This window comes from Rhipicephalus sanguineus, chromosome 3 (genome assembly GCF_013339695.2).
Source record: "Rhipicephalus sanguineus isolate Rsan-2018 chromosome 3, BIME_Rsan_1.4, whole genome shotgun sequence".
NCBI classification, from domain to species: Eukaryota; Metazoa; Arthropoda; class Arachnida; order Ixodida; family Ixodidae; genus Rhipicephalus; species Rhipicephalus sanguineus.
This window is the reverse complement of record NC_051178.1, coordinates 147,520,149-147,542,923: the sequence shown is the minus strand read 5'-3', so window position 1 is coordinate 147,542,923 and position 22,775 is coordinate 147,520,149. Positions and strand designations below refer to the sequence as shown.

The 22,775-nt window shown below is 46.3% G+C and overlaps 1 protein-coding gene across 2 annotated transcripts in view; it reads left to right on the top strand.

The window, feature by feature from the left end:
* The window catches only part of LOC119387414 (chitinase-3-like protein 1), a 24,570-nt gene extending 1,795 nt beyond the window's left edge, over nucleotides 1-22,775 (top strand). The window contains exons 1-8 of one of the 2 annotated variants that reach the window (XM_037654803.2): nucleotides 6,828-7,105; nucleotides 12,473-12,670; nucleotides 15,831-16,087; nucleotides 17,020-17,120; nucleotides 17,258-17,381; nucleotides 18,601-18,786; nucleotides 21,257-21,382; nucleotides 21,895-22,775. In XM_037654803.2, coding sequence (XP_037510731.1) covers nucleotides 7,021-7,105; nucleotides 12,473-12,670; nucleotides 15,831-16,087; nucleotides 17,020-17,120; nucleotides 17,258-17,381; nucleotides 18,601-18,786; nucleotides 21,257-21,382; nucleotides 21,895-22,437 — 1,620 coding nt within the window. In that variant the 5' untranslated portion in view covers nucleotides 6,828-7,020 and the 3' untranslated portion in view covers nucleotides 22,438-22,775. Of the gene's footprint in view, nucleotides 1-6,827; nucleotides 7,106-12,472; nucleotides 12,671-15,830; nucleotides 16,088-17,019; nucleotides 17,121-17,257; nucleotides 17,382-18,600; nucleotides 18,787-21,256; nucleotides 21,383-21,894 lie in introns of those variants that run through there. The other variant, XM_037654804.2, reaches the window with a different exon arrangement.

Below are 22,775 nucleotides of genomic sequence, written 5' to 3'. Positions count from 1 at the left end.
AGGCTTAAGTATCCCTCGGACGAATACTATAATTGTTTTAACATGTTCAACACACTCTGTATAAACGTTTACAATGGCTATAAGGTGCAAGCCCGCAGACACGTCTTACACGAGGTAACGCTCAGCGGGAACGTGACATGCATCATATTGAGTATATAGGCTTGATTAGCATACTTACATTTGGTTTAAATTCTCCATGTCATCTATAGTGTACTCGCAAGAAACATGCAAATTTAGAAACCTGAGATGTCAAAAGCTGCCTGCTATATACTGTGGTATTAAAATGTACAATTTGCGGCGGAACGCTTATAATAAAAAAAAAATTAAGGCAGCTTCGCACAAGTGGTGCCAGGCCTGAAGGAACAGCGGAGCTAGGTGGCTTTCCTTGTTTCTGTTTATTTGTTCTCTTTCTTGCTTTCTCTCTTTCTTTCTCTTTTTCTCCGTTTTTCTATTTTTTTTCTGGTCTCTATTTCTATTCCTTTATTTATATATTTCTTTCTCTTTCTCGCTCTTTCTACATTTCCTTCTCTCTCTCTCTCTCTTTCTCTCTTTCTCTCTGTACTCGTTCTCTCGCCCATCCGACAAATCGGCGCAGCGGGAGAGCGCGCATCGGGCACACGTGTTCGGCGGGAGAAGCATAAGATGAAGAAGAGGACGAAAAGAGCGCGCGCCGGCCGAGTTAATGCGTTGCACGCGCTAGGCGCAGCTGTACCAGGTGCTAGGTGACGCGAGATGCCATATAAGGTTGAGGCCATTCATGATGATGATAGTTTTTGTTAACCCCTCGTAGCTTAAACGGCTCAGCTGTTAAAACCAAACTGGTTTTCTTTATTTAGTTTACTAAACGTTCAGAATATATACATTTGTTGCAGCCCCCCCTCCCCCTTTTTTTCCCCAAATCTCGTGGACCGCTTCCGGGGTCGAGCGCGCCAGGGCCTCCCTGTAACTGACGCCCCTATATACACACAGCATACAGGTGGTCAACAGTTTCAATGCTGCGACAGAGCACACAAAAGCAATTGAAAAGCCGAGCGAATGTTCCCGTTTCCGTTCTTACTCACTCGTCCTAATTTTCGTGATTTTGTCCTCAATACGCACATGCTAAAGATACGAAGAGACAGAGCCACAGAACGGTACGGCTATCGGGGTAGCTACGCGCACTGGCTGCGTGATAACGCGCCATTGTCCAGTGTCAGTCATGAGCACGCATCCGTTGAAATACTAGAGGTCAGCAGATTCGCGTATCCGCCATAACAACAATCAACATCACGGACAAAACGCTGAGAACGCGTAATAATGTTATTCATAAAGGCGGAGGTGAGTAACTAATAAATTTCTGTTGCCGCGGATGATTTGTTTACTACGATAACACTGAGCGAGCCGAATGCGGACGGCACTGTATACTGCATACATAGACATCATGGGCATAGCCGGAGAGGGGAGGGGAATCGGGAGCGTGTTTCCTAGCTCTCCTTCTTCCTCTTTTGCGCACCACACGACCTACGCGGCAAGCTTCTGAGTACCATAGATGGCATAAAATGGCGCGCGACAACAACCACCTGCCCAAGAATTTTCGCTCCTTCTCCCACCGAACAAGGGCGTGCCAAACCTTCCTTTTCACCCCCCCCCCCCTTTCCCTACCCTGAAATAATAACCTGACTACGCCATTGATAAACGCAACATTCGTAGCCGTATCTCCCACAGTTAAAACACGCGAAACGCAGTAAATTACAGCAAGGTCCCAATTGTACGTGCCACAGCGTTGTATTGTTGGTTCCTGTTATTTCGCTATTGTTTCGTCACGTTTGGATATTGTACTCTGGTCTCTCCTAATTTCGTATTATGTGTATGATGATTCTATAGATGCGATATATTGATGATTGATTGATGTTGATTGATATTATATGATTATTCTAGGTGAGATATATTAATTATGTGAAAGCTGCGCGAAAAACGTAGACAAAGCGAGAAACGGACGACACAAGCGCATACTAACAACTGAAAGTTTATTGAAAAAACACGGAATATGAAGAGCAAAGAAACCGCGTGTGCAAGGTTAAACAGCACACAAGAGCTACATGTGCGCATCAAGATACGCAATCTCCGCCTCGTGCAACGCCACAGATCGCCTGGCGACACAACTACCTCCAGCTTTGAAGATAAAATAAGCTTCGACGATCTCACGTATAGTACGTTCCTTGTGCCTTGCCAGAACTTTTGTTCCGCGGAAAAGCGGGCTGCACTTACAATCACGACGGTGTAATGACAGATTTGTAGAAGGCTGTCCTTTCATCGATAACCTGTGGTCATTCAATCCCTGATTGAGACAGCGGCCGGTCTTCCCGATATAACTGTTTCCACAGGAGAGATAAATAGAATATACCACACCCTTGCCACATTCTGATAGGCCGTCCCTGTGTTTGACCCCGCACTCAAACCACTTTGGAGATGCTTCCTCCACCTTTTTAGGGGCGAAGCTCCTAAAGCCGTGGGTCTGTACATGCATGTCTTTCGTGGTACGTGACCGCCTAGTTCTATGAAGTGCACTTGCGAGCAACCCACTACGCTATAAATCATCATAATTTTAAGTGCACTTGCGAGGAACCCACTACGCTCTACTTCCTAAAGCCGTGGGTCTGTACATGCATGTCTTTCGTGGTACGTGACCGCCTAGTTCTATGAAGTGCACTTGCGAGTCTTACGAGTTGCGAGTTCTATGAAGTGAACTTGCGAGTCTTACGTCTTTCTTCATGATGTAATGGGCGAACTTACACGGGAGAGTTACGGTTTTACCGATGATCTCCCCTATCGAGCTTCGCCCCACTCATCATCATTCATTCCGTGAATATGGCGTGATATTTTTTCGACAGCGCCGCAAATCCTGCCCAACTTATTCCTCGCGGAAAATACTACGTGTACTCCACTAACAACTGAAAGTTTATTGAAAAAAAAAACAAAAAAACCTAGAGCACGCATCTGCAACGCAGCGAGCGCTTCCGCGCCATCTAGGGATCTTTCTGAGAACTAGAGGTGGCTACGACAGCGCCATCTAGTGAACACTCCAAGAACTAGAGGTGGCTACCTACTACTACATACTACTGAGGAGGGACAGACCCACACCCTAAGAAGCTTCGCCCCTAAAAACACAGAATTTGAAGAGTAAAGGAACCACGTGTGCAAGGTTAAACATGCGCTTGTGTCGTCCGTTTCTCCCTTTGTCTACGTTTTTCGTGCAGTTTTCACATAATGCATTACCAACTCGCCCAACAGTCTGTTCTTCTGAGATATATGAACAAAGCAGAGGAAAGGTGTTATAAAAGTGTGTTAACTAGTATACTCTATAACTTAAATCTATCGTGAAATGGGACTTTGTATTTATTTGCTGTACCGGTGATTCTTGTTAGCAGACAAATCCTTTGCGTAGGACACTCCAGTCAGAAAGCTGGGGTTTATTTTATTCTTCTCCTTATGAATGAGAGCATAAGCGCGCGTCTTAACACCGGTAATTTTAAACTGAAAGACGTGTTCCTAGATGCGTGTGACCTGCCGCTGGAAAATGCCGCAACCGTATCGTCTTCAGTACGAAACAAATAGCTTCGTGTGTTCTGTACAGCCTGTGAGGAAGATTATTGTGTGTCTTGAATTTGTTAATTAAGTGTGTAAAGTTAGAGTATACATCAAGGTCATCACTGCACAGGATATAGAGCGCGCTCCGTGGTGCACCCGCTACACAACATTGAGTCATATCCTAAAGAGATAACCGTACCCAGACGTAATAAGGAGAGCTGACGATGCAGTGTGTACCTCGCAACGGGTCATGATAACTCACTCGCGTGTTTTGATATTGTGCGTAGCTGAGGCTGTATACTTTCCGGCCACGGTGAGGCAGAATACTGCCGTTGGGCTAAGCGTTCCGTGAAGTTACGGTCTTCCGAGCAAACAATGGAGCGCACAGCATCCTGTAAGCATGCATAAAGTGATACCGGGCTTCCTGCCAGGCAAAATATTTTTTACAGAGGAGGGGAGGGACTTGCTGAAGGACTTGACTATTTGAAAAAGAAAACAGTAAGGCGACCTATTTTTATTATTTATTTTAGGTAAAACACCCCCTCCCTCAAAATTTTGCCCCCTCCCACCCCCCGGCTTTGGGCTGTTCTTTTCTCCCCGCCACGGTGGTCTAGTGGTTATGGCGCTCGACTGCTGACCCGAAGGTCGCGGGATCGAATCCCGGCCGCGGCGGCTGCATTTTCGATGGAGGCGAAAATGTTTGAGGCCCGTGTACTTAGATTTAGGTGCACGTTAAAGAACCCCAGGTGGTCGAAATTTCCGGAGCCCTCCACTACGGCGTCTCTCATAATCATATCGTGGTTTTGGGACGTTAAACCCCAGATATTATTAGGGCTGTTCTTTTCTTTCCTTTCTGGTTATTAAATGCTTATTCGGAGTGCTGTGTAGCTTTCCAGAATGCCGTGGTTGACCGCAGGAGCTTTTGCGAGCAGTTGTGATTGGGCCCTGGCCTACCCTACCCGGTCTTCAACATGAGTCGCTCTGAGGGCGTTGTTGCGGTTTCTTCAAGCAACCGGACTCAATGTCAAACTGTGATTGTTGACAGACAATGTTGCTGTGTAGTATTTGGACGGTGCTGCGGTCATGACTTTGCTCTTTTTTTTTTTGTCGCCTGCTGTCGTCACAGGCTCTTCTTCTCTTTCATTCTTTTACATCCCCTTACACCTTCCCAAGTATAGTGTAGCAAACCGGATGCTTCCTCTGGTTAACATCCCTGTCTTTCCTTTATCTTTCTCTCTGATAGAGGCGAGATTATAGACGAAAGCACCGACGATCCTGCCTCGTACGCATATCCTATGTATAAAATGCACTCGTCAAATTCTGCTCAATCAGAGACATGGGGTTGAAGGTATTCTTCTCGTTACCGCGGAATACCACCGGTAATTTTAAATGAAAGTGTTCCTATAGAACACTTATTTCTCGCCATGCGTCTGTCCTCACCTCTGTCCTTCAATTCTCGCGCCTTGGAGCTTAGTTATGGAATACCAACTCGCCCATAATTCAATACTTCTAAGTGTAAGTGAATGGCGCAGCCATCGTCTTATGTCCTCTGCAGGACGAATGTCCCTCACAAACTGCAGTCTTAGTCAACCGATATCACTATGGATGCCCGTAAATTTGCTCGACTCATCACACTACCTTCACAGCACCTCTTTTGCCTTCGATTGAGTTTTCTTTCTTTTGATTCCCATGCTGCTTCTTTAAGTAGACGACCGGTTATCTGCTGTATAATATTACGCGGTCTGATCATGATGATGATGGTTTCCATCTCTGCCCAATTACACTTATTTCTCCTAATCTCAACTAAAGAAGACCAGACACTTATGCTTGGTCCACAATCCCCATCGTCATTCTACCGTCTTTTAACTTTGTTTACGCCTGTTATGTTTCTTTCATTTCGCGGACCTTAGCTCTTAATTTTTCAAGCTTCTTCGTTATCCACAAAGTTTAGTTTCATATAGGTTATTACAAGCAAAAGTGAAAGGGCTCAATCTCGCACCTTAACAAAGAAACTGGAGGAGTGAACGGCGAAAGGCAAAACACGTACGTGGAGAGAGAGCGGGGGGGGGGGGGGGGTCAATTGTGTGGTGGCATCATGCACGTACGTGCGTGAACTGAGAGCACAGCTCTGACGTCATGCTTAACAACCGAAAAACGTCGCGCTATACGCCCACGTGTTGAAAAAGCGAAATAAATGCCACGAAAGTGCCTGTTCGCATACGTCCCGGTAAACAATGACCGACGAGTGTTAGACGACATCGCCTACGCCGCTTTGGTTTGCAAACTGTAAACGATTTCCTGTACTCTGGCAACTTCGCGGCTTCTCGCGACATAACGGGCCACGTCGATAAACGGATCCGGTTAAGAGCGACCGCGTCGAGACACTTATCTCGGAAGCAATACGAATAAAATCTTTTTTTTTCTCTCTCTCTCTACCTGAAACTCCGTCGTAGGGTGAGTGAACTCATAATACCACTTTAATAGGTCCGCCTGCTATGACGTCTACCCTTTCCTACAAGCTGGGCGAATTTATCTTTCTGTATCCCCTTTGAAGTGTCGCTGTTGTCAGCGAAGTAAATACTCAGCCTTTCGCAACATAAAACGACTGGTACTCTATAATGCGGCATTTATTTGTTATTGTTTTTTGTTTATATATATATATATATATATATATATTTATCGACTTCACTGCGCACTCCCCTTTGTAGTCATCGCTTCAAACAACAAAGTTTATGCTCTCAATGTTATTGCTTTTTAACCTTCTGTCTGGATCAACGTGCTCGACGAATTGGCTAAACTGAAGGAATCTTTATGTATCATGTCAACCAAAGTAGGCTGACACGTTTTACTCACATATTCCTTTATGATGATATATTGCGATATATTCGAGCTTACGCAGCGCAAGCTCGAAACAGAAAAGACGTGAAGTCAAATATACGGGGGAAACCGGTGCAGACGTGTGTGCTGCAAACTTGGTGTGTTCCGTAAGGATTTAATGACTTCATTTGCAAGCTGACAAAGTTTCGTTGATGCATCTTTTCTGGGGAGCGGGATGAGTTATCAAACAAGCGATGGTCATAAAACAAGCGACGAAAACTCCTCCAAGAGAGCGTCATGGGATTTCAGTGAAGCGCCAGGCCTGCAGTGCGCGGAGCTGTCGAGACCAGCGCACCGTTGTTACCTCAGATAATGAGGCGAAGGTCGGCAGATAGGCCCACCATATAACGAGTCCCTCCCTTCCGCAGAAATTCATAGTCGGCGATAAGTGAGACCGCTCCGCGCACGGTGTTCACGAGTGCGCGATTTTTTACACCGGGGTATCTTTGTGGACTCCGCGACTCGCGCCATTCGGACGCAGGGATTCTTCTTACGTGCGGTAGTGTTGGCGGTTTACGTGCACCGGACGTCCAGTATTGTTGCGAACGTGCTGTGTGCGATGAACTGCGTGCCGTTATGAAAGGAATCGCTCTTTTCATCGTCTCGCTCTGCGCTTCGAGCACCTTATTGCTGGCGCAGAAGACGTCGTCACTCACGAAAGGTGAATTTCACACTCACAGTAATGACTTACCTCTCGGCTTGGCGATCTCTCGTATGTCGCACAGAGTCACGGTCAGAGTGTATCGTGAACGGTGGTAACTGAATTGGTTAAGCAGGCCTATCGTCTGAAGATCGCTTGCCTATATGATCGCTTGTGAGGAATTCAAGCGATTAACGTTTCCTTGCCCTTCAGTACTGCGAATTTCTCTGGTTCTTCTCATCATTCAGTTCTTTTTCTCACTTTCCTAGCAAGGTATATAGTCAGTCAAGTTCATTCAGCCTGGTTATCCTGCTTCCCAAATTTCTCCTTATTACATCTCCCTTTCTCTCTGAACATTGCTCGCTGAATCCTGCCAGCTCGAGCTGAGGCGACGAAGGCACTGTTGAGATCTTTAAGGACAACGGACTTGCACAAACGGCTGTAGACTGTGCTTACCGTGATTGACGAGTGATGCCGCGTAGTGCGGCATTACTCGTCAATCACGTCAATCACTTTTGTGACTGACTGCACAGTCACAAAAGTGACTGACTGTGAAGTTTCTTATGTGCTCTCTCTCTCTTTACACCCTTAACTTTCAAATTCACCTATTCTTTTCCCCAGTGTAGAGTAGTGCACCGGTTATTCTGAACTTGTTAAGTTCCCTGGCCTATTCCTCTCTCCTGTATACGATATACCATCGTTAACTTTGGTATATATATATCGTTGCTTTTTTAACACGAAAGTGTTTTATGCCGGGGTCCACCAAGACTTCAGTGACGTATTTCCGTCACGGAAATGACGTGGAAAAAATATACACAATCAGATTGCAAAGAAAAAAGGCACCGCCAACGGGCATCGAACCCACGACCGCTCGGTCCGCAACAACAGATGCCGGGCGCGCTATCCACTGCGCCACGGTCACAGACTCTGGAGGCTTTACGAACGCGCCTTTTATATCTACCATTCTCCAGGTCGGCTGGATGGTGTTGACCTCTGGGAGTGGTAAGGTAAAGTATTTCGTCATTGCTGTGGCCTCCGCGACTAGCACCTGCAACGCGTTACGCGTCCGTCCCATTCGGCGCGTTTTCAATAGAAGTTAAAATTTGTCAATGCCTTAACACACCGCGAGGTGGCAACCTTTGCCCAAGCGTCGTAAAGGCGTCGGCCTCGTTCATAGAATAACGCTAATACAAACCAAACAGCTCTGCGACGCGCGCCTGCCTCACCTTGCTGTAACACCGCGTTCCATGCTCACGCGCTCGCCCCGAGAAAAATCGCGGCCGGGCTACCGGGGCGGCAGGACGCGCTTTGCGTTTCCCTCTAGTCCGGCTGTTGTGTTTAATCACATTTTAACATGCCGCGGGATGGCGACCAAGTTCTGCGTCCAATATGCGACGCTCTTCTGGCTATCACACCTCGTTCTGTGATCACGCTTTCACCGTTAACTACTACAGCTACCACAAGGGTCTGTTTAATCATTTAACATGGGCGTTAGTCGTCGGGATGGAGATGTACCACCAATCATCAAAGTGGGTGCATACACGTTAAACGGTGCTATAGCTGTCAGACATCAATATACATTGTGCAAACTCTCTTATATCAATGTACAGTAAGCACTCAGTTACTTCTGTAAGGGCACGCTTGACTTTCGTGCACATGTTATTCCGATTCCTATGACGGAGGGATCAACCGTGTTTTTTTTTCTATTCACTCTTAATGTTCTCGCTTGTGCTCTTCAGATTGTATTATTCATTTCTGAAAAAGTTATTGTGACAATTCCTATTTCGTCTTTCGGTATGTACTCAAAGAATATTTGCGTATACCCAAAGCCCCGCACCTTGCTTGGGATCTTTCGCAAACTGGCTTGGGTTCTTTTTTACGCCCGGCGGTTCACGTACGCACTATCGTTGGAAAATTCCCCCTCCCCTCTCCTCGCGCTAGCACTTGCGCACAGACGCGTGACAGCTGATGCAGTAGATGGCTATCAGTGCAAGTATATAGTCGATATCACGCGACTGTTGCAAAATAGTGCTGTGACAATGAATCGCATTCAAATGCTTATCATCACTGCGAAGTCGGCACGGTTGAACGGCGATCAGCAAGGAGTTATCGCACCGTCATACGCACAACTGAAATTTCAAACGCGAACTGGGACAAAGACAAGTGAGGGGACGATCGACACCAGTGCTTGTCCTTCACTTTCCCTTGGCCCAGTTCGCGCTAGAACTTTCAATCAGGGGCGTAGCCAGGGGGGGGGGGTTCAAACCCCCCCCCCCCGAAATTTTTCAGTTTTGCTTGCGTATATATACACGCGCACATACAAACACACGCACGAATATACATAAAGTATGGCTGAACCCCCCCCCCCCCCCGAAAAAAATTTCTGGCTACGCCCCTGCTTTCAATAGTGCATATGTACCAATTAGCTCATCTTTCCGTCATACCTTCCGATATACGTACTATCGTGAGCAGTATGAGCGGGAACACGCGCGAGCGCGTGGCGAATAGCCGAACCCCAATTCGATCGACACTCGGATGGCTCTGTTAAAAAAAATAGAGTGGAAGGGGCAACGCTTTTCAGCGCACTGTAGTCGCTCCCACCAAGCGCCTGCTTTTACGACACGCGGAACGTTAACGTATATGCTCTGGCGCAGCAAGGAAGTGTACTTTATTTTTTTTTTCTATTTTGCTGTATATTAAGTTTGCGTGTGATGCGCACACACACACACACACACGTACAAACAAACAAACAAACAAACAAACAAACAAAAGCACGATTGGATGAACAGATAAACAGCGGTGTTATACGCAGAGCTATAGGCAGCATCCCACCACGCTCTGCTTCATTTTCCAGCCTCATCATCGCGAGCGGCCGGCGACACGCAATCGGAGGTATCAGAAGCAACCTGTCAAAATCTGCAACAGCGGCTACGTCACCCACATGACAGCCCACAGTGCAGGTGTTGCTATATAATGACTATTAAACCAAGACCACAAGCTCGCATATGCTATTACAATAGATCATGACTGAGGCGTGTAGCATTCCAAGTAATGTGGCAGTTCAAGAAAACGACAACGACCACACCCTCCCGGGACCCCTCTTTTTTTAAGCACGGGCGTAGCCAGAAATTTTTTTCGGGGGGGGGGGGGTTCAACCATACTTTATGTATGTTCGTGCGTGCGTTTGTATGTGTGCGTGTATATATACACAAGCAAAACTGAAAAATTTCGGGGGGGGGGGGGTTGAACCCTCCAACCCTCCCCCCCCCCCTCGGCTACTCCCCTGTGTTCAAGTAATACAAGATGAACCTTTGACATGTGCTAACATACGCAGCTATAAAGGCCACTGATTTTAATAGGCTACCACTCAGCATTTAATTCAACTGGCTAGCCCAGAGCGAATCCAGAGCCGAGTTCAAGAAAGTAGAAGTGAAAATTCGACAGATCCCACGTACCGTGGGAATCGATGTTATGCGAAGCATGCGCGGGATGGTGACTGTGGCGTAATTTCCCACATTGAGCGAAACGTTAGGGTATGACGCTAGAGAAATGTGAAAGCGCTATACGCACAATCATATGTTGAAGAGTCGCACATGTATTATATAACCAGTTGTTTACAGTTGCGTAACGATGTCAACAGCAACAAAGTTGTTGCCAAAACCAGACGGAGTAAGCTGATATGTAGTGCTTAAGTTCTTCAATACTGGATCGCGCGAATCGGAACAGGACAAAGAAAGAACACAGATGCACAGGACAGGCGTTACTCGACACTAAGCTTGATTCAGGAAAGTTTACCTAGATATATGGTACGCAGCTGAGTAGCACGCGCAGGCGCACTGCATGTGCGTTACAGTCACAGTTGCAATTTTTACAGTTGCGTTACAGTTGTTCTGCTTATAGTTGTCCGTTATGACGGAGAACGCACGCACGTTTCACGAACCTGTGAGAATGTGTAGAAGGGGTCTTTGCAGTTCTTGAACAAGGTCATCATCACCGTGACCAGTGAGCACCAGCAGCTGGACCGGACTTGTTAATCGGATCCGTTCGTGATCGCGGTTACGAGGGGTCTAAGTGTAGTGAAGTTCGAGGTATAGTGCAGCTGGTGGAAATCCTCGATGCATCTTACTACGAAATGATGTATGATGCCTCCTATCCTTGACGTGGCAGCGAGGTCTTTTAGTGCCCTGTCCACATACAAGCCATCTTTCACCCAGTATAAGGACCAGGCCTTATTGGGTCTTGATAAGTCAGTGTTGAAGTCAACGGTAATAATGAGAGGTCTGGTTCTCTCGGCTGATTTATTGTAGGGAAGCATTGACCCCGGCTTTTTTTTTTTTTTGTAATCCACGTGGACCACGTTGCGGACCACCTGGACGAGTGGATGGTAGTTGAGCGTCTTCCAGGGGTGTTCTGTCTTCAGCTCCCTCACTTTTCTTGCGTCCGCTGCGATGGTGTAGTGGTTACGGTGCTCGGCTGCTGATCCAAAGGTCATGGTTTCGATCCCGGCCGCGGTAGTCGCATTTCGATGGAGGCAAAATGCTAGATGCCCGTGCACTGTGCGATCTCGGTGCACGTTAATGAATACCAGATGGTCAAAATTTCCGGAGCCCTTCGTTAAGGCGTCTCACATAATCACATCTGGGTTTTGGGACATAAAACGCCAACAAATATTATTATTATCACTCTCCTTGAGTGTCAATGTGTGTGTTCGGCGTGACTGTGTTGGTTGAGATTTTGTAACACCTGTGGCACATACCCGCATAACATGAACTCTGGTATGCGGGTATGTGCCACACGTGACTGAGAGAAAGGGTTTCATGACGTACAAGACAGGTATTTTGCGTTATTTATGTCTTGACCAGTGAATCGTGTTCGTCGTACATTGATCCCCTCCTACGCCACTTTTGGTATATTACAAGTTATGGAGACGACCATGAGAGCGCCCCGACGTAGGCGGCTAGATAGATAGATAGATAGATAGATAGATAGATAGATAGAAACGGCCAAAGTGCCTGAGGTTCGCTAAGAAATGCTCCGCATTTAATATATACATCACATATAGAGATGATTGTGCCCAAAGGTTTACATGTATGCACATTCATTGCGTAAAGACTTGTTCCTAGCTATGCAGCAATTATTTGTCCCACCCGTACCACCTGACGTATTTTTAATACATTTTCACGATAACCAATCTCCCATTTTATAACGCGAGCGGCCGTGGCACCTTCATGAGATGTCAACCTACACGTTTTATTTTATTTTATTTTTTACTTTTAACATGTTTAGTTCCCGACACAAGTTTACGGCAGACGGGAACTTTTACGGGAGAGTCTATGTTCTTGGACAGCGCGGCCGTGACTAAATAGATTTCGTTACACGATCACGTAGATGTCACAAGCAGCAAGCGGCCCGTGTTCTGCTACTGGGGCACCTGGTCGCACTACCGCAGTGGCGCCGGTAAGTTCTCGGTTGGCCAGATCGACCCGTCACTCTGCACCCATCTGGTGTACGCCTTCGCCAAGCTGGAGAATGGAGTCATCGCGGCCTTCGACGCCTACCTTGACCTAAAGGACAACTACGGTCTAGGTAAAAACTTTTCCTTCTATACCTCAGGTGTGCTTTATGTCGTATGAAGTATATAAGAATCGAGTGAGGTCATTAGTAATCATTTTCTTCGGGGGACCCGTTGTGTGTATATGCAATACGTGGCAACGCGTAAATGGCTAGCGATGGCTTCATCTTAGCCGCCACGTTGGAGGACCAGCAATGTCGGAGAGTTGCATCTGTTGTGGTCTGCAGGCACGATCGATGGTTCTGCTGTATGCTATCGCACACGCGCCAGCAGCATCCCCGTTGCGCCTCGATGACAATGAAGCATGTTGCTCGTCGCATTTAATGCGACACACCGACATTTTGCCGCCATTTTGGAGGACCTGGACGGTGGGACGCTTCGTGTCTGACGTGATGTGCAAGGCATCTGTATACAACTACGGTGGAGCCACGCATACGTAAAGGAGAAATGATTACGCTACTCTGTGGTTGGCCTGTGCATTTAATTGATCTCTCATAATGCCTATAGCTTTCGCAGGTTCGTTGCCATAGCGAAACGTGCACCAAATGGCTCGTTGTTTTGTGCTGTCTTATCTATTAATTGCCTATGTATATTGTCTGCGCGCTGCGACGTGTGAGTGCGTTCAATAAGATCTGGAAGACGTCGAAGACATATGTGCACGTTCCACGTGTGAAAGGCCTGCAGCACGCTCGCCTCTATAGCAGGTCCGTGTTGACTTCTTTCCCGAACTATACGCGCTTCACGTAATCATTGACGCTTGCCTTGGCGATAGTCGGCGTTATCGTTTCGGCACGCGTCAGGCTGCGGCTTAAATTTCTGTTCTGTGCTAATTTTGTCTTCCTGCTTAGCTCACGACTATTTTTCGTGTGCATGACTAACGGAAAACGACGTGAGATTTCTGTGCAAGCGTAAAGGAACATTGGCTGCGGCGTATATATAGGCCCTGCGTGCGCCCTTTAAATTGTTTCTATCATGAAAGCAGTGTCCGTGATATAGTATGTATAGCTCGGAGACTATGCAGAAGGGGAGAGAAAACAAGAAAAAAATGAAAGGAGACGTTTAGAAGAATGCGTGAAATGCCCGAATCACACCTGGCGCAAAACATAAGGGCATTAATTGTTACAATGTCCAACAGGTCTTGAGTGAAAATATATCCAGGTCTCCTTTTCACTCGGGATTTATCTTGGTCTCATCACATCGAACTCATGTGCAACCGTGCGCTTAGAAAGTTAGGCTACCTGCAACGCACTTTACGTTGAGCACCTCTCAGCATACAACTCCTCACTTATAAAACACTGATTCGTCCAATATTGGAATATGCGTCTGTTGTGTGGAACCCACGCATGATACCGGATATCAACAAAATAGAATCTGTTCAGAAGAAAGCTGTACGCTTCATTTATCGTCGCTTTGACAGGTATTTTTCACCTAGTTCCAAGCTTCCTATCTTACAGCTTACCAGTCTCTCTTCCCGTCGTCACGTTGAATGTTTGAAGTTTCTCTATAGCTTAATTAATTCCCCACGATTCCTCCTACTCAGCAAATACATCGCACCCGCTAGACCAACAACCACCCGAAATTACCACGAGTTGAACATGTCTACTTTTATCCATCGTACGGTGGCGTTTAAATATAGTTTTTTTGTTCATTCTATTGAATTGTGGAATGCTTTGCCTGCATGGTTACGTTCGATCTTTATCACTCGATGACTTCTTATTGTATATTACTAACCATTGATGTTGAGCGCACTTGTTATGCTCTTCTATGTATGTATTTGCCCACTCCTGCGATAGCCCTGCGGGGCTGCAGTATGTTGAAATAAAATAAATGAATAACATTCTAAAATTTGCATTCTGGGATATTCGACGTCGTTGTTTTTTGCGCGGTACCATGGACCCAACGATAGTATACCGATGAGTGATGTTCTCGCCTCTACGTATGCCGTGATCGAGATGCACATTTCTCCAACGACGATAAGGTAATTTTTGTAGCGTTAGCTACACTTGCCTAGCCGGAGCCGATTTCGCGTGGAGGGTCATGAGCCGTGCTGCGCATGCGCGAGGATCAGTGATATGTCACACAGCTGGGTCACCGGAGCTGGCATCTCACGCGCTCTCCGACACCGCCGCGCGCGGCTCGCCGCTGCTGGTCTGCGCGTTCGGGAGGAGTGGCGTAGTAGGCGCGGCAGACACGCTGGCGCCGGCGTGCGCGCAGACTCCGCCACCACCGCGCGATTCGCCGCTGCTGGTCTGCGCCGCATTCGAGAGGAGTGACGTCGTAGCCATAGACACAGTGGCGCCGGCGCGTGCGCAGCTATTCGCCTTCGCTGTGCAGTCGCCGCCTGACACTGCGCTGGGGCTGGCCTTTGCAGGTGGGTAACGCCATGGAGAAGGAGAGCGCAAATGCTGCTCGACGGCGCAGAAGAGCCGAGAAGCTCATCTCATCGGATCCCGAAGTAGTTGCCTGGCAATTAGCGGTTCAGCGTACGAAGAATTAACAGAAGAAGGCTAATAATCCTAGACAATCTGGAAAGCTAAGAATAATCAGCTGAACCTTTGCTAACGCTACGTATATCCTGGCATAGCCGAGCTAAGCCACTGCAAAATTTTTTTTTTCGTGAATGTCCAACCGCAGACTCCCCTCTCTCTCTGATGTCGCCCATAAAAAACTCGATACATAGTTCAAATGCAGAAAAAACGCAGACAACGTTCAGCGCGAAGTGTGTTTTTTTTTTCGATATCAAGCTTTTAGTTGCCAATTATACCGGCATTGACTTGTTCTTTGTCTAGTTCTCACGTGTCTTTTCAGCTTCAATTTACATATGTTTACACCTGAATATCTTCCGGGACCCAACAATACTGGTTTCCAAGTCAGAATAGCTTAATAAGTATACAAAAACAAGTGATCAACACTGACAGCTCATGCAAAAAACTAATGGCTTTTTCCTTTTTTTTTCTGTTTTCTTTTTTGCACTACAGAGTTAAGATCGACTTATTCAGTTTTGGTTTAAACAAGTGGAAGGAGTCAATATAGGTGATATTTAAACTTCCGTTATTTCAATTCAAAATTCATAAAAAAATTACAGCGTAAATCGACCGCAATAAGGCGCGTGCTTTTGATGCAAAAAAAAAAAGATAAATAAAAGAACGCGCGTTTATACTCGTTCTGCGACAGGCATGTACGAGAAGGTGAACAAACTGAAGGTCACGCATCCGCACCTGAAGACGCTGCTGGCCATCGGTGGCTGGAACGAGGGCTCGCAGAAGTACTCGCAGATGGCCTCCTCTCCGGAGGGACGCCAGCGCTTCGCGCAGAGCGTGCTGAGCTTCCTCGACAAGCACGGCTTCGACGGTCTCGACCTCGACTGGGAGTACCCGGCCGCCAGGGGAGGTGTACCACAAGACAAGCAGAACTTCGTGTTGTTGATACAGGTATACCTCACACACACGCAATATATGAACGAACATATGCCTCCGGACGGCAGCTTATGCCACAAACCCTCGTTTTAGCAGAATCGTATCGTCCGAAATGCTGTCTGCAGAACATGCACAATGACTTGCATCTGGGATAGTTGGTGATCTTGCATGTTGAGTGGTTGCAGCTGACGAAAGAATCGCCAGTGTTCTCGTGTGTCTTTCTTTCGTCCGCTGTCTTAAGTCACCTGCAATCACTCAACATACATGCAGAAGCTTGAACCAGATCATCCAAAGTGCAGTGACGCAGGTCTCCGCGTGCTACCATGTGCGAAGCGGGAAATCTGCACAGGAGAGCACAAGTTTATAGTGCCGAGAGTCAGCTATACCTTTCATGCAGGTCTTCAAAAATCCGCATATACACGACGAGAATGTAACCTAAGATTGTTTGTTGTCCACTTGAGGAACTGAAGCTATGTGCGCATCCAGAAAGGGGGGTGTGGGGGCGGGGGAATGACTTGACACCCACCCCACCCCATAATTGTTTAATGTACTAGCTGAGTATGAGCGTTGACGTCCCATGCTTATCTGTAGGTATCAAGACTTTCCGATAAGCTGACCCCTCTTTGGACAAATCCTGTATCCGCTTAACTGAAGGTATTTGTTACTATGAGCTTAGGTAGCTAATTAACAATAATTAGTTACATTTAAAGCAGCGCTGTAAGCGCAATGTATCCAACGAAAAAATGAAATTTCAATTTTCAGATATTTTGCGCTTTCATGTTTTACGGTTATACCGTACTTCCATGAAGTGCGTGATCGAGTATCCAACCTACCATTCCTTTTTCGGAGCCTCTCCATTTATGACTGAATATATATGCTGACGAAGTACAGTTCCTGTCCCGACAAATTCGTTATAACGAGGTTTTGCTGTGTTTCCTTTCGCGCAGGAACTGCGGAAAGTCCTCGGTCCCGGACGGCTTTTAACAGCGGCCGTCTCTGCAGGGGAGAGCACGGTGGACGGGGCCTACGACGTGCCCGCGATCACAAGGTTTCAATCACCCCGCTATGAAAAAAATAATCTTCACGCGTGCTTTTGAAACACGCACATTGCGCATGAGATGTTTAATACGCCTTATCATATCATCCCATTCGTTATCGGATGTTAAACTGTGCTCTACTTCTCAGGTACCTTGATTACATCTCCGTAATGGCGTACGACTTCTTCGGGGCTTGGAACAGCTACACCGGGCACTGCTCACCGTTAGGAGTTCGCGAAAACGCCAGCGAGGAAGAGAAAAAGCTCAACGTGGCAAGTATTATTATTATTATTATTATTATTATTATTATTATTATTATTATATACTAACCAAAACGAGCGAGGCTATCCTTTTCACGAATGGCTTTTGGAAATCTTAAAAAAAAAAAAAAAAAACGCGAGATCTCTTTTTGGTAACGCACATCTTTAGCGGCCTAATAAAAAAAAAAGAAGAGAAAGAGAGAAGGTATACTGAAACATTTCACATGCCATTCTAACAATTCCATATGCTTCCGTAACAATGTTACAGACACATATATGGAAAATATGTGGACTTAATATGGATTATACCAGGACACATATGGAATTATTTGAATGACATAGGAAACGTTTCAGTAAGGACATTATATCTGTACTTGGAAATAACAGTGGCATCGCAATGATATCACTGAGTGATAATCAGGTAACACACTAATTACACATTGCACGCACAGGCATCTTCAAATGAAAGAATAAGGAAATGCTTTACAGCAACAGGGTCGGTTTCATATTAAGAACATGGGTATTGGAAAAAGAAAACGGTGAATTTAGGGCAACGATAAAAGCTCTGCGCACGCAAACTTGTGCGTGTTTGCGAGGCGGGGTGGATTATCATAGAAGACAAATTGACAACTTGACTTTAGGGGCCAGGCTTGTCGTCCAACCACGGTCTCATGTCGCATGGTCACGCAGTGGTCAATACAGGCCCAAAACAAGGCCAGCAATACTCAAAACCAGTGCAAAATAAACTAAAAAGGTCTAAAATAACATAAACCACAGAAATAACCAAGAACCAGCCTTTTCATTTTTCTGTGCTGCCCTCTGCCGTTTTGGTGGGGTTTTGGTAGGAACTTGGAACGAAAGCCTCCGAGACCAAGAGGAGTTTCGCGGCTTTTTCGTTAGAGGAAGTGCGCATGCGCCGTGGCATCGAGGAAAATGCGGATAAATCGCAACAATTTACCTAAAATCGCGAATACCGCTTCTGAAACAATCACGCAACATACCCGCGGCGCGCAAGAGAGGGCGCCACCGCCTGGGCAAGCGCGCGATTGCCAAGGGAATCGCTGGGTTGCCCGTGCTACGTACTTCCTCGGGTTTCACGGTAGCGAAGCTGCATTTTCTTTTCTTCCTTTTTTTTTTTTTTTGCTCTCACTAACGCCCTTATCGTAGCCGAAACCGCACCGGTAGTCACGCGTTCTTACCTCGATCAGTTCTTGACCAATTTCCTCCGTAGGAGACGGCCATCAGGATGTGGCTCAACAAAGGTGCGGACCCGAACAAGCTCCTGCTGGGCATGCCCCTTTACGGCCGCACCTTCACGCTGGCCAACCCGAGCAACAACGGCTTCCTGGCTCCCACAGTGGGCCCCGGACCAGCCGGTCCCGTGACCGGGGAATCGGGTTACCTCGGCTACAATGAGGTTAGCATGGTTCCTGTGATTGCTGCTATACAGTTATCAGAGGACTTTGCCTCTATCGACATATTTCATCACTTCAGTTCCGATAATGAATGGTACTTTTAACAGCGAAGCTGTTTAAGCCGTAGGTTTCCCCGTCAAGTGTTCGCTGAAAAACCTCGCCGAGCGATGACGTCACCATGCGTCGCCTAGCAACGCGTCGGAGAAAGCAAAGAAAGAGAAGTGGAGAGGAGGATGAAAAGAAATAAATAAAACTTCTTGGCAAGGCACGCGATTCGATCCCGGGTCCGAAGGCGAGCGTCATAGCCACTCGGCTATCCAGGCACGCTAGGAGAACAAGCATTTATGGTAACTATATAATTGAGTTATGGCCGGGAGAACAAGAAAAAGAGAAAGAAAGAGTGCATAGCAAGAAAGAGAGAGAGAGAGAGAAAGAAACAGAAAGAGAGCATAGGCATGTATAGTATAGCATAGCAAAGGGGTGGAAAAGGGAGGTGAGGCTGAGGAGGAGGGAAAGGACAGGGTAAAGCATAGCATAGCAAGGGGGTGGGAAAAGGAAACAGGTGAGGAGTGATGAGATAAAGAAAGCATAGCATATTCATATATAGTATAGTAAGCAAGGGGTAGGCAAGGGGTAGTGAGGATGAGGAGAGAAAAGGACGAGGGGGGAGGGTAAAACCTAGCATAGTCATGTATACACAGTAAAGAAAGGAAGTGAGAAAGGGAAGTGATGGTGAGGAGTGATGTGAGGGTGAGGAGGGAAAGGCCACCAGCTTCGCTATTTTCAGTCTTCGCACCACTAGTGCTTAGCTGCCCCAATTTTAAATGGGGCATTAAAACATAACACTAAATTAGACATTTGTGCTTTCAAATGCAAAGGCATACTCGTTTGTGTGATGTCGTGTATTCTATTCTAGAGCTGTGCGAATAGCAAAATTTTGGTTGCGAAGCGAATTCGAATATTGAAGTGTGAGTGCGAATCGAATCAAATATTTTTCGAATATTTCTAGAATATTTTTCGAATACTTGCGAAAAATATTGCGAAGCGAAATTGCAGAAAAAAAGTTAGAGAGGATTCCTAAGCATATTCTTATGAGGTAGCAACATGAAAGTGTTTCTTTTTGGTAGGTTGATGAAGCACTGGCGGAGTGGTGTTTCATAGTTGTCTTATCAAGAATGAGGCAATGTAGAGGCCGAATTCTATTTATGTACATGATTTGGTGCAACCAAAGTGTTGCCGACAACACTTTGCATGTGATAGGCAAAAATGCCATTTCCTCAGCCTCTCCTCCTCTTTCAACTTCTGTGGAAGCCCAACTGATGTGGCGGACAAGGGTGTGCTCCCTTCAAGTCCAAGTTCTATATCTGCCTCATAGACGTCAATAGATAAGAACATCTGAAATTTTGGATGCTAAAAAGCTTCGGCTTCCGATTTTTCGGACTTCCTGCCCAAATTTCAGGCTCACAACAGCATTAATTGAGCCCCCACCTCTGCCACATCTTTCATCTCCATGTTGGAACCAGCGTTTTCTTGAGTTAATACATATGCGACCGTAGCAGAGCTTGAAAGACAGCTTTGCCGCAATACCGGGGTGTGATGAGGTGAAGCATAATGAAAATCTAGGGACCACTTCCAATCGGACGTTGACTGTCATGGCAAAGTTCGACCGTAACGGAGCTTGGAAGGCAGCTTTGCCGCAATACCGGGTGTGATGAGGTGAAGCATATTGAAAATTTAGGGACCACTTCCAGTCGGACGTTGACTGTGTCTTGGCAAAGTTCGACCGTAACGGAGCTTGAAAGGCAGCTTTGCCGCAATACGAGAGTGTAATGAGGTGAAGCATATTGAAAATCTGAAGGAACCACTTTCAATCGGACGTTGACTGTATTTGTTTTGGGAAGTTCGAATAGTTCGAATAGTAAAATTCCAGTGCGAATCGAATCGAATAGCAAACACTATTCGAAAAATATTAGAAATTTCGAATATTCGCACACCCCTATTCTATTCACGTGCATGCACGTTGTACATGTAACTTTTCGTTGTCTTAGATAACACATATATATCAGGTAAAATAGCCAACTGCAGCAGTAAAATTAAATATGCAATATTAGGCTCTTCACAACTGCGCATTCCTTCCTCCCGGTTGTGAAAAATAGTAATTGTGTGGTCCTGGAAAATAACAATAACGAAAGTTGCTCATGTGTTTTCCATGTGCTCCTTGCGCGTTCATCCCACAGAGAAGCGGTCAATTGCCCCGATTGTACAAGAGCATTGCAGAAAAGCAAACACTACGTCCACTTGTTGCCTCCGCGTTACTGCTACCTAAAATGGTGGTTTGATGATGAATTTTACGAGACCGCCTTGTGCAAATCAATGCGCCGTGTGTCCCTGCAGTGATGGCAGTGTGCGAAGCTCACTGCAGTGATTTCGTAGTAGTGCCACGAAATTTCTCACCGACTCACAATTTTTCAGATATGTACCCAGCTGAAGACATCCAAGGACTGGAAAATAACCCGAGACCCAAGGGTGGTTGCCCCAGTAGCTGTGAAAGGAAACCTGTGGATTGGCTACGACGATGCACAAAGCCTCACCGCAAAAGTAAGGAAATCAATAACTGCCAGAGTCACTGGTGTGCAGTGTCAACTTATAAAACGTAGTATTTTTTAAATAATTTAGTAGGTTTCACAATGCTGGCACAATAAGCAGTGCAAGCAGAAGCGAGCAAACACACATTAGATTGCTTCCTGCGTCTTTGAGATCACGCGAGCTGCAACATAGACCTGCGGATTTTTCGGGGATGCTGGGGGAGACAGTCCACAAGAAGCTATACCAGCTCCCTCAACCATTGATTGAAACCACCACGGATTACTTGCAAGATAGGGCGCACGCGTCGTTTTTATCACCTGTGCAGCCTTCTACGATAGCCTTCTACGTAGGCCGCATAGCCTTCAACTACTTTGACTTCCCAATGGTGGGCTGATACAAAATCTTGATTACATCAGTACTCAAGCTTGGCCTCTATATATTATGTAAAATACGAGAGCGAAAAGCAATTTCCTTAACCACAACAGCAGTATTTACAACTACTATGTTGCTTTCCTGCACAACAGGTCCTGTTTGCCCGCTCCCTGGGTCTTGCTGGTGCCATGGTTTGGTCTATAGAAACAGACGACTTCTCAGGAACATGCGGAGGAACGAAGAACCCCCTTCTGAGAGCTATAAGAGATACACTTGAAAGCAACGCCACAATACCACTCCCGACCACAGTAACAAAGTTGCCATCGACAACACCAGCGAAGTCAACACCAGCGAAAACAGTGTCGACTACAGGAACTAATTTGCCATCGACAACACCAGCGAAATCAACAGCAGCGGAAACAGTGTCGACTACAGGAACTAATTTGCAATCGACAACGTCAGCTGCATCTAAACCAGGAACCGACGCTGGTGTCAGTGTACTTACGACAAGTGTTCCTACAACAACGGCCACACCAGAATTAGCATGTCCCGCTGATGGCTTCTACCCATATCCAAATGACCCGCACCGATTTTACCGGTGCGTGTCACTACCTGATGGCACCTACGCAATCTATGTCTTCGACTGTCCAGCGGGCACAGTTTTCAATCCCTCTGTCAGTGTATGCACATTCTAGGAATGTGGCATTTGTGTTCTAGACACCAGACTCTGGCATATGCTATCTATAGCAGGCAACTTCATCCGAAGGTCACATGTTGAAAGCAAGATTACATTGCTTTTTACATTCGTTCAAGTTGAAACGATCCTTAAAAAACACAGTTCTTCTGCGGTTACAGAAGCGAGTTCTATCGTCTATATGCGAGCCTGCCTGATGGGCAAACTGCATGAAGCAACGTTCAACACGAATGTAGAAAAACTAAGTATAACTGTACAGCCATCTTAGTAAATACATGAGTTCTCAAGACAACCAAACTAATGTCTACAACTATTCCAAATAAAAGAGACGCTGAAGTT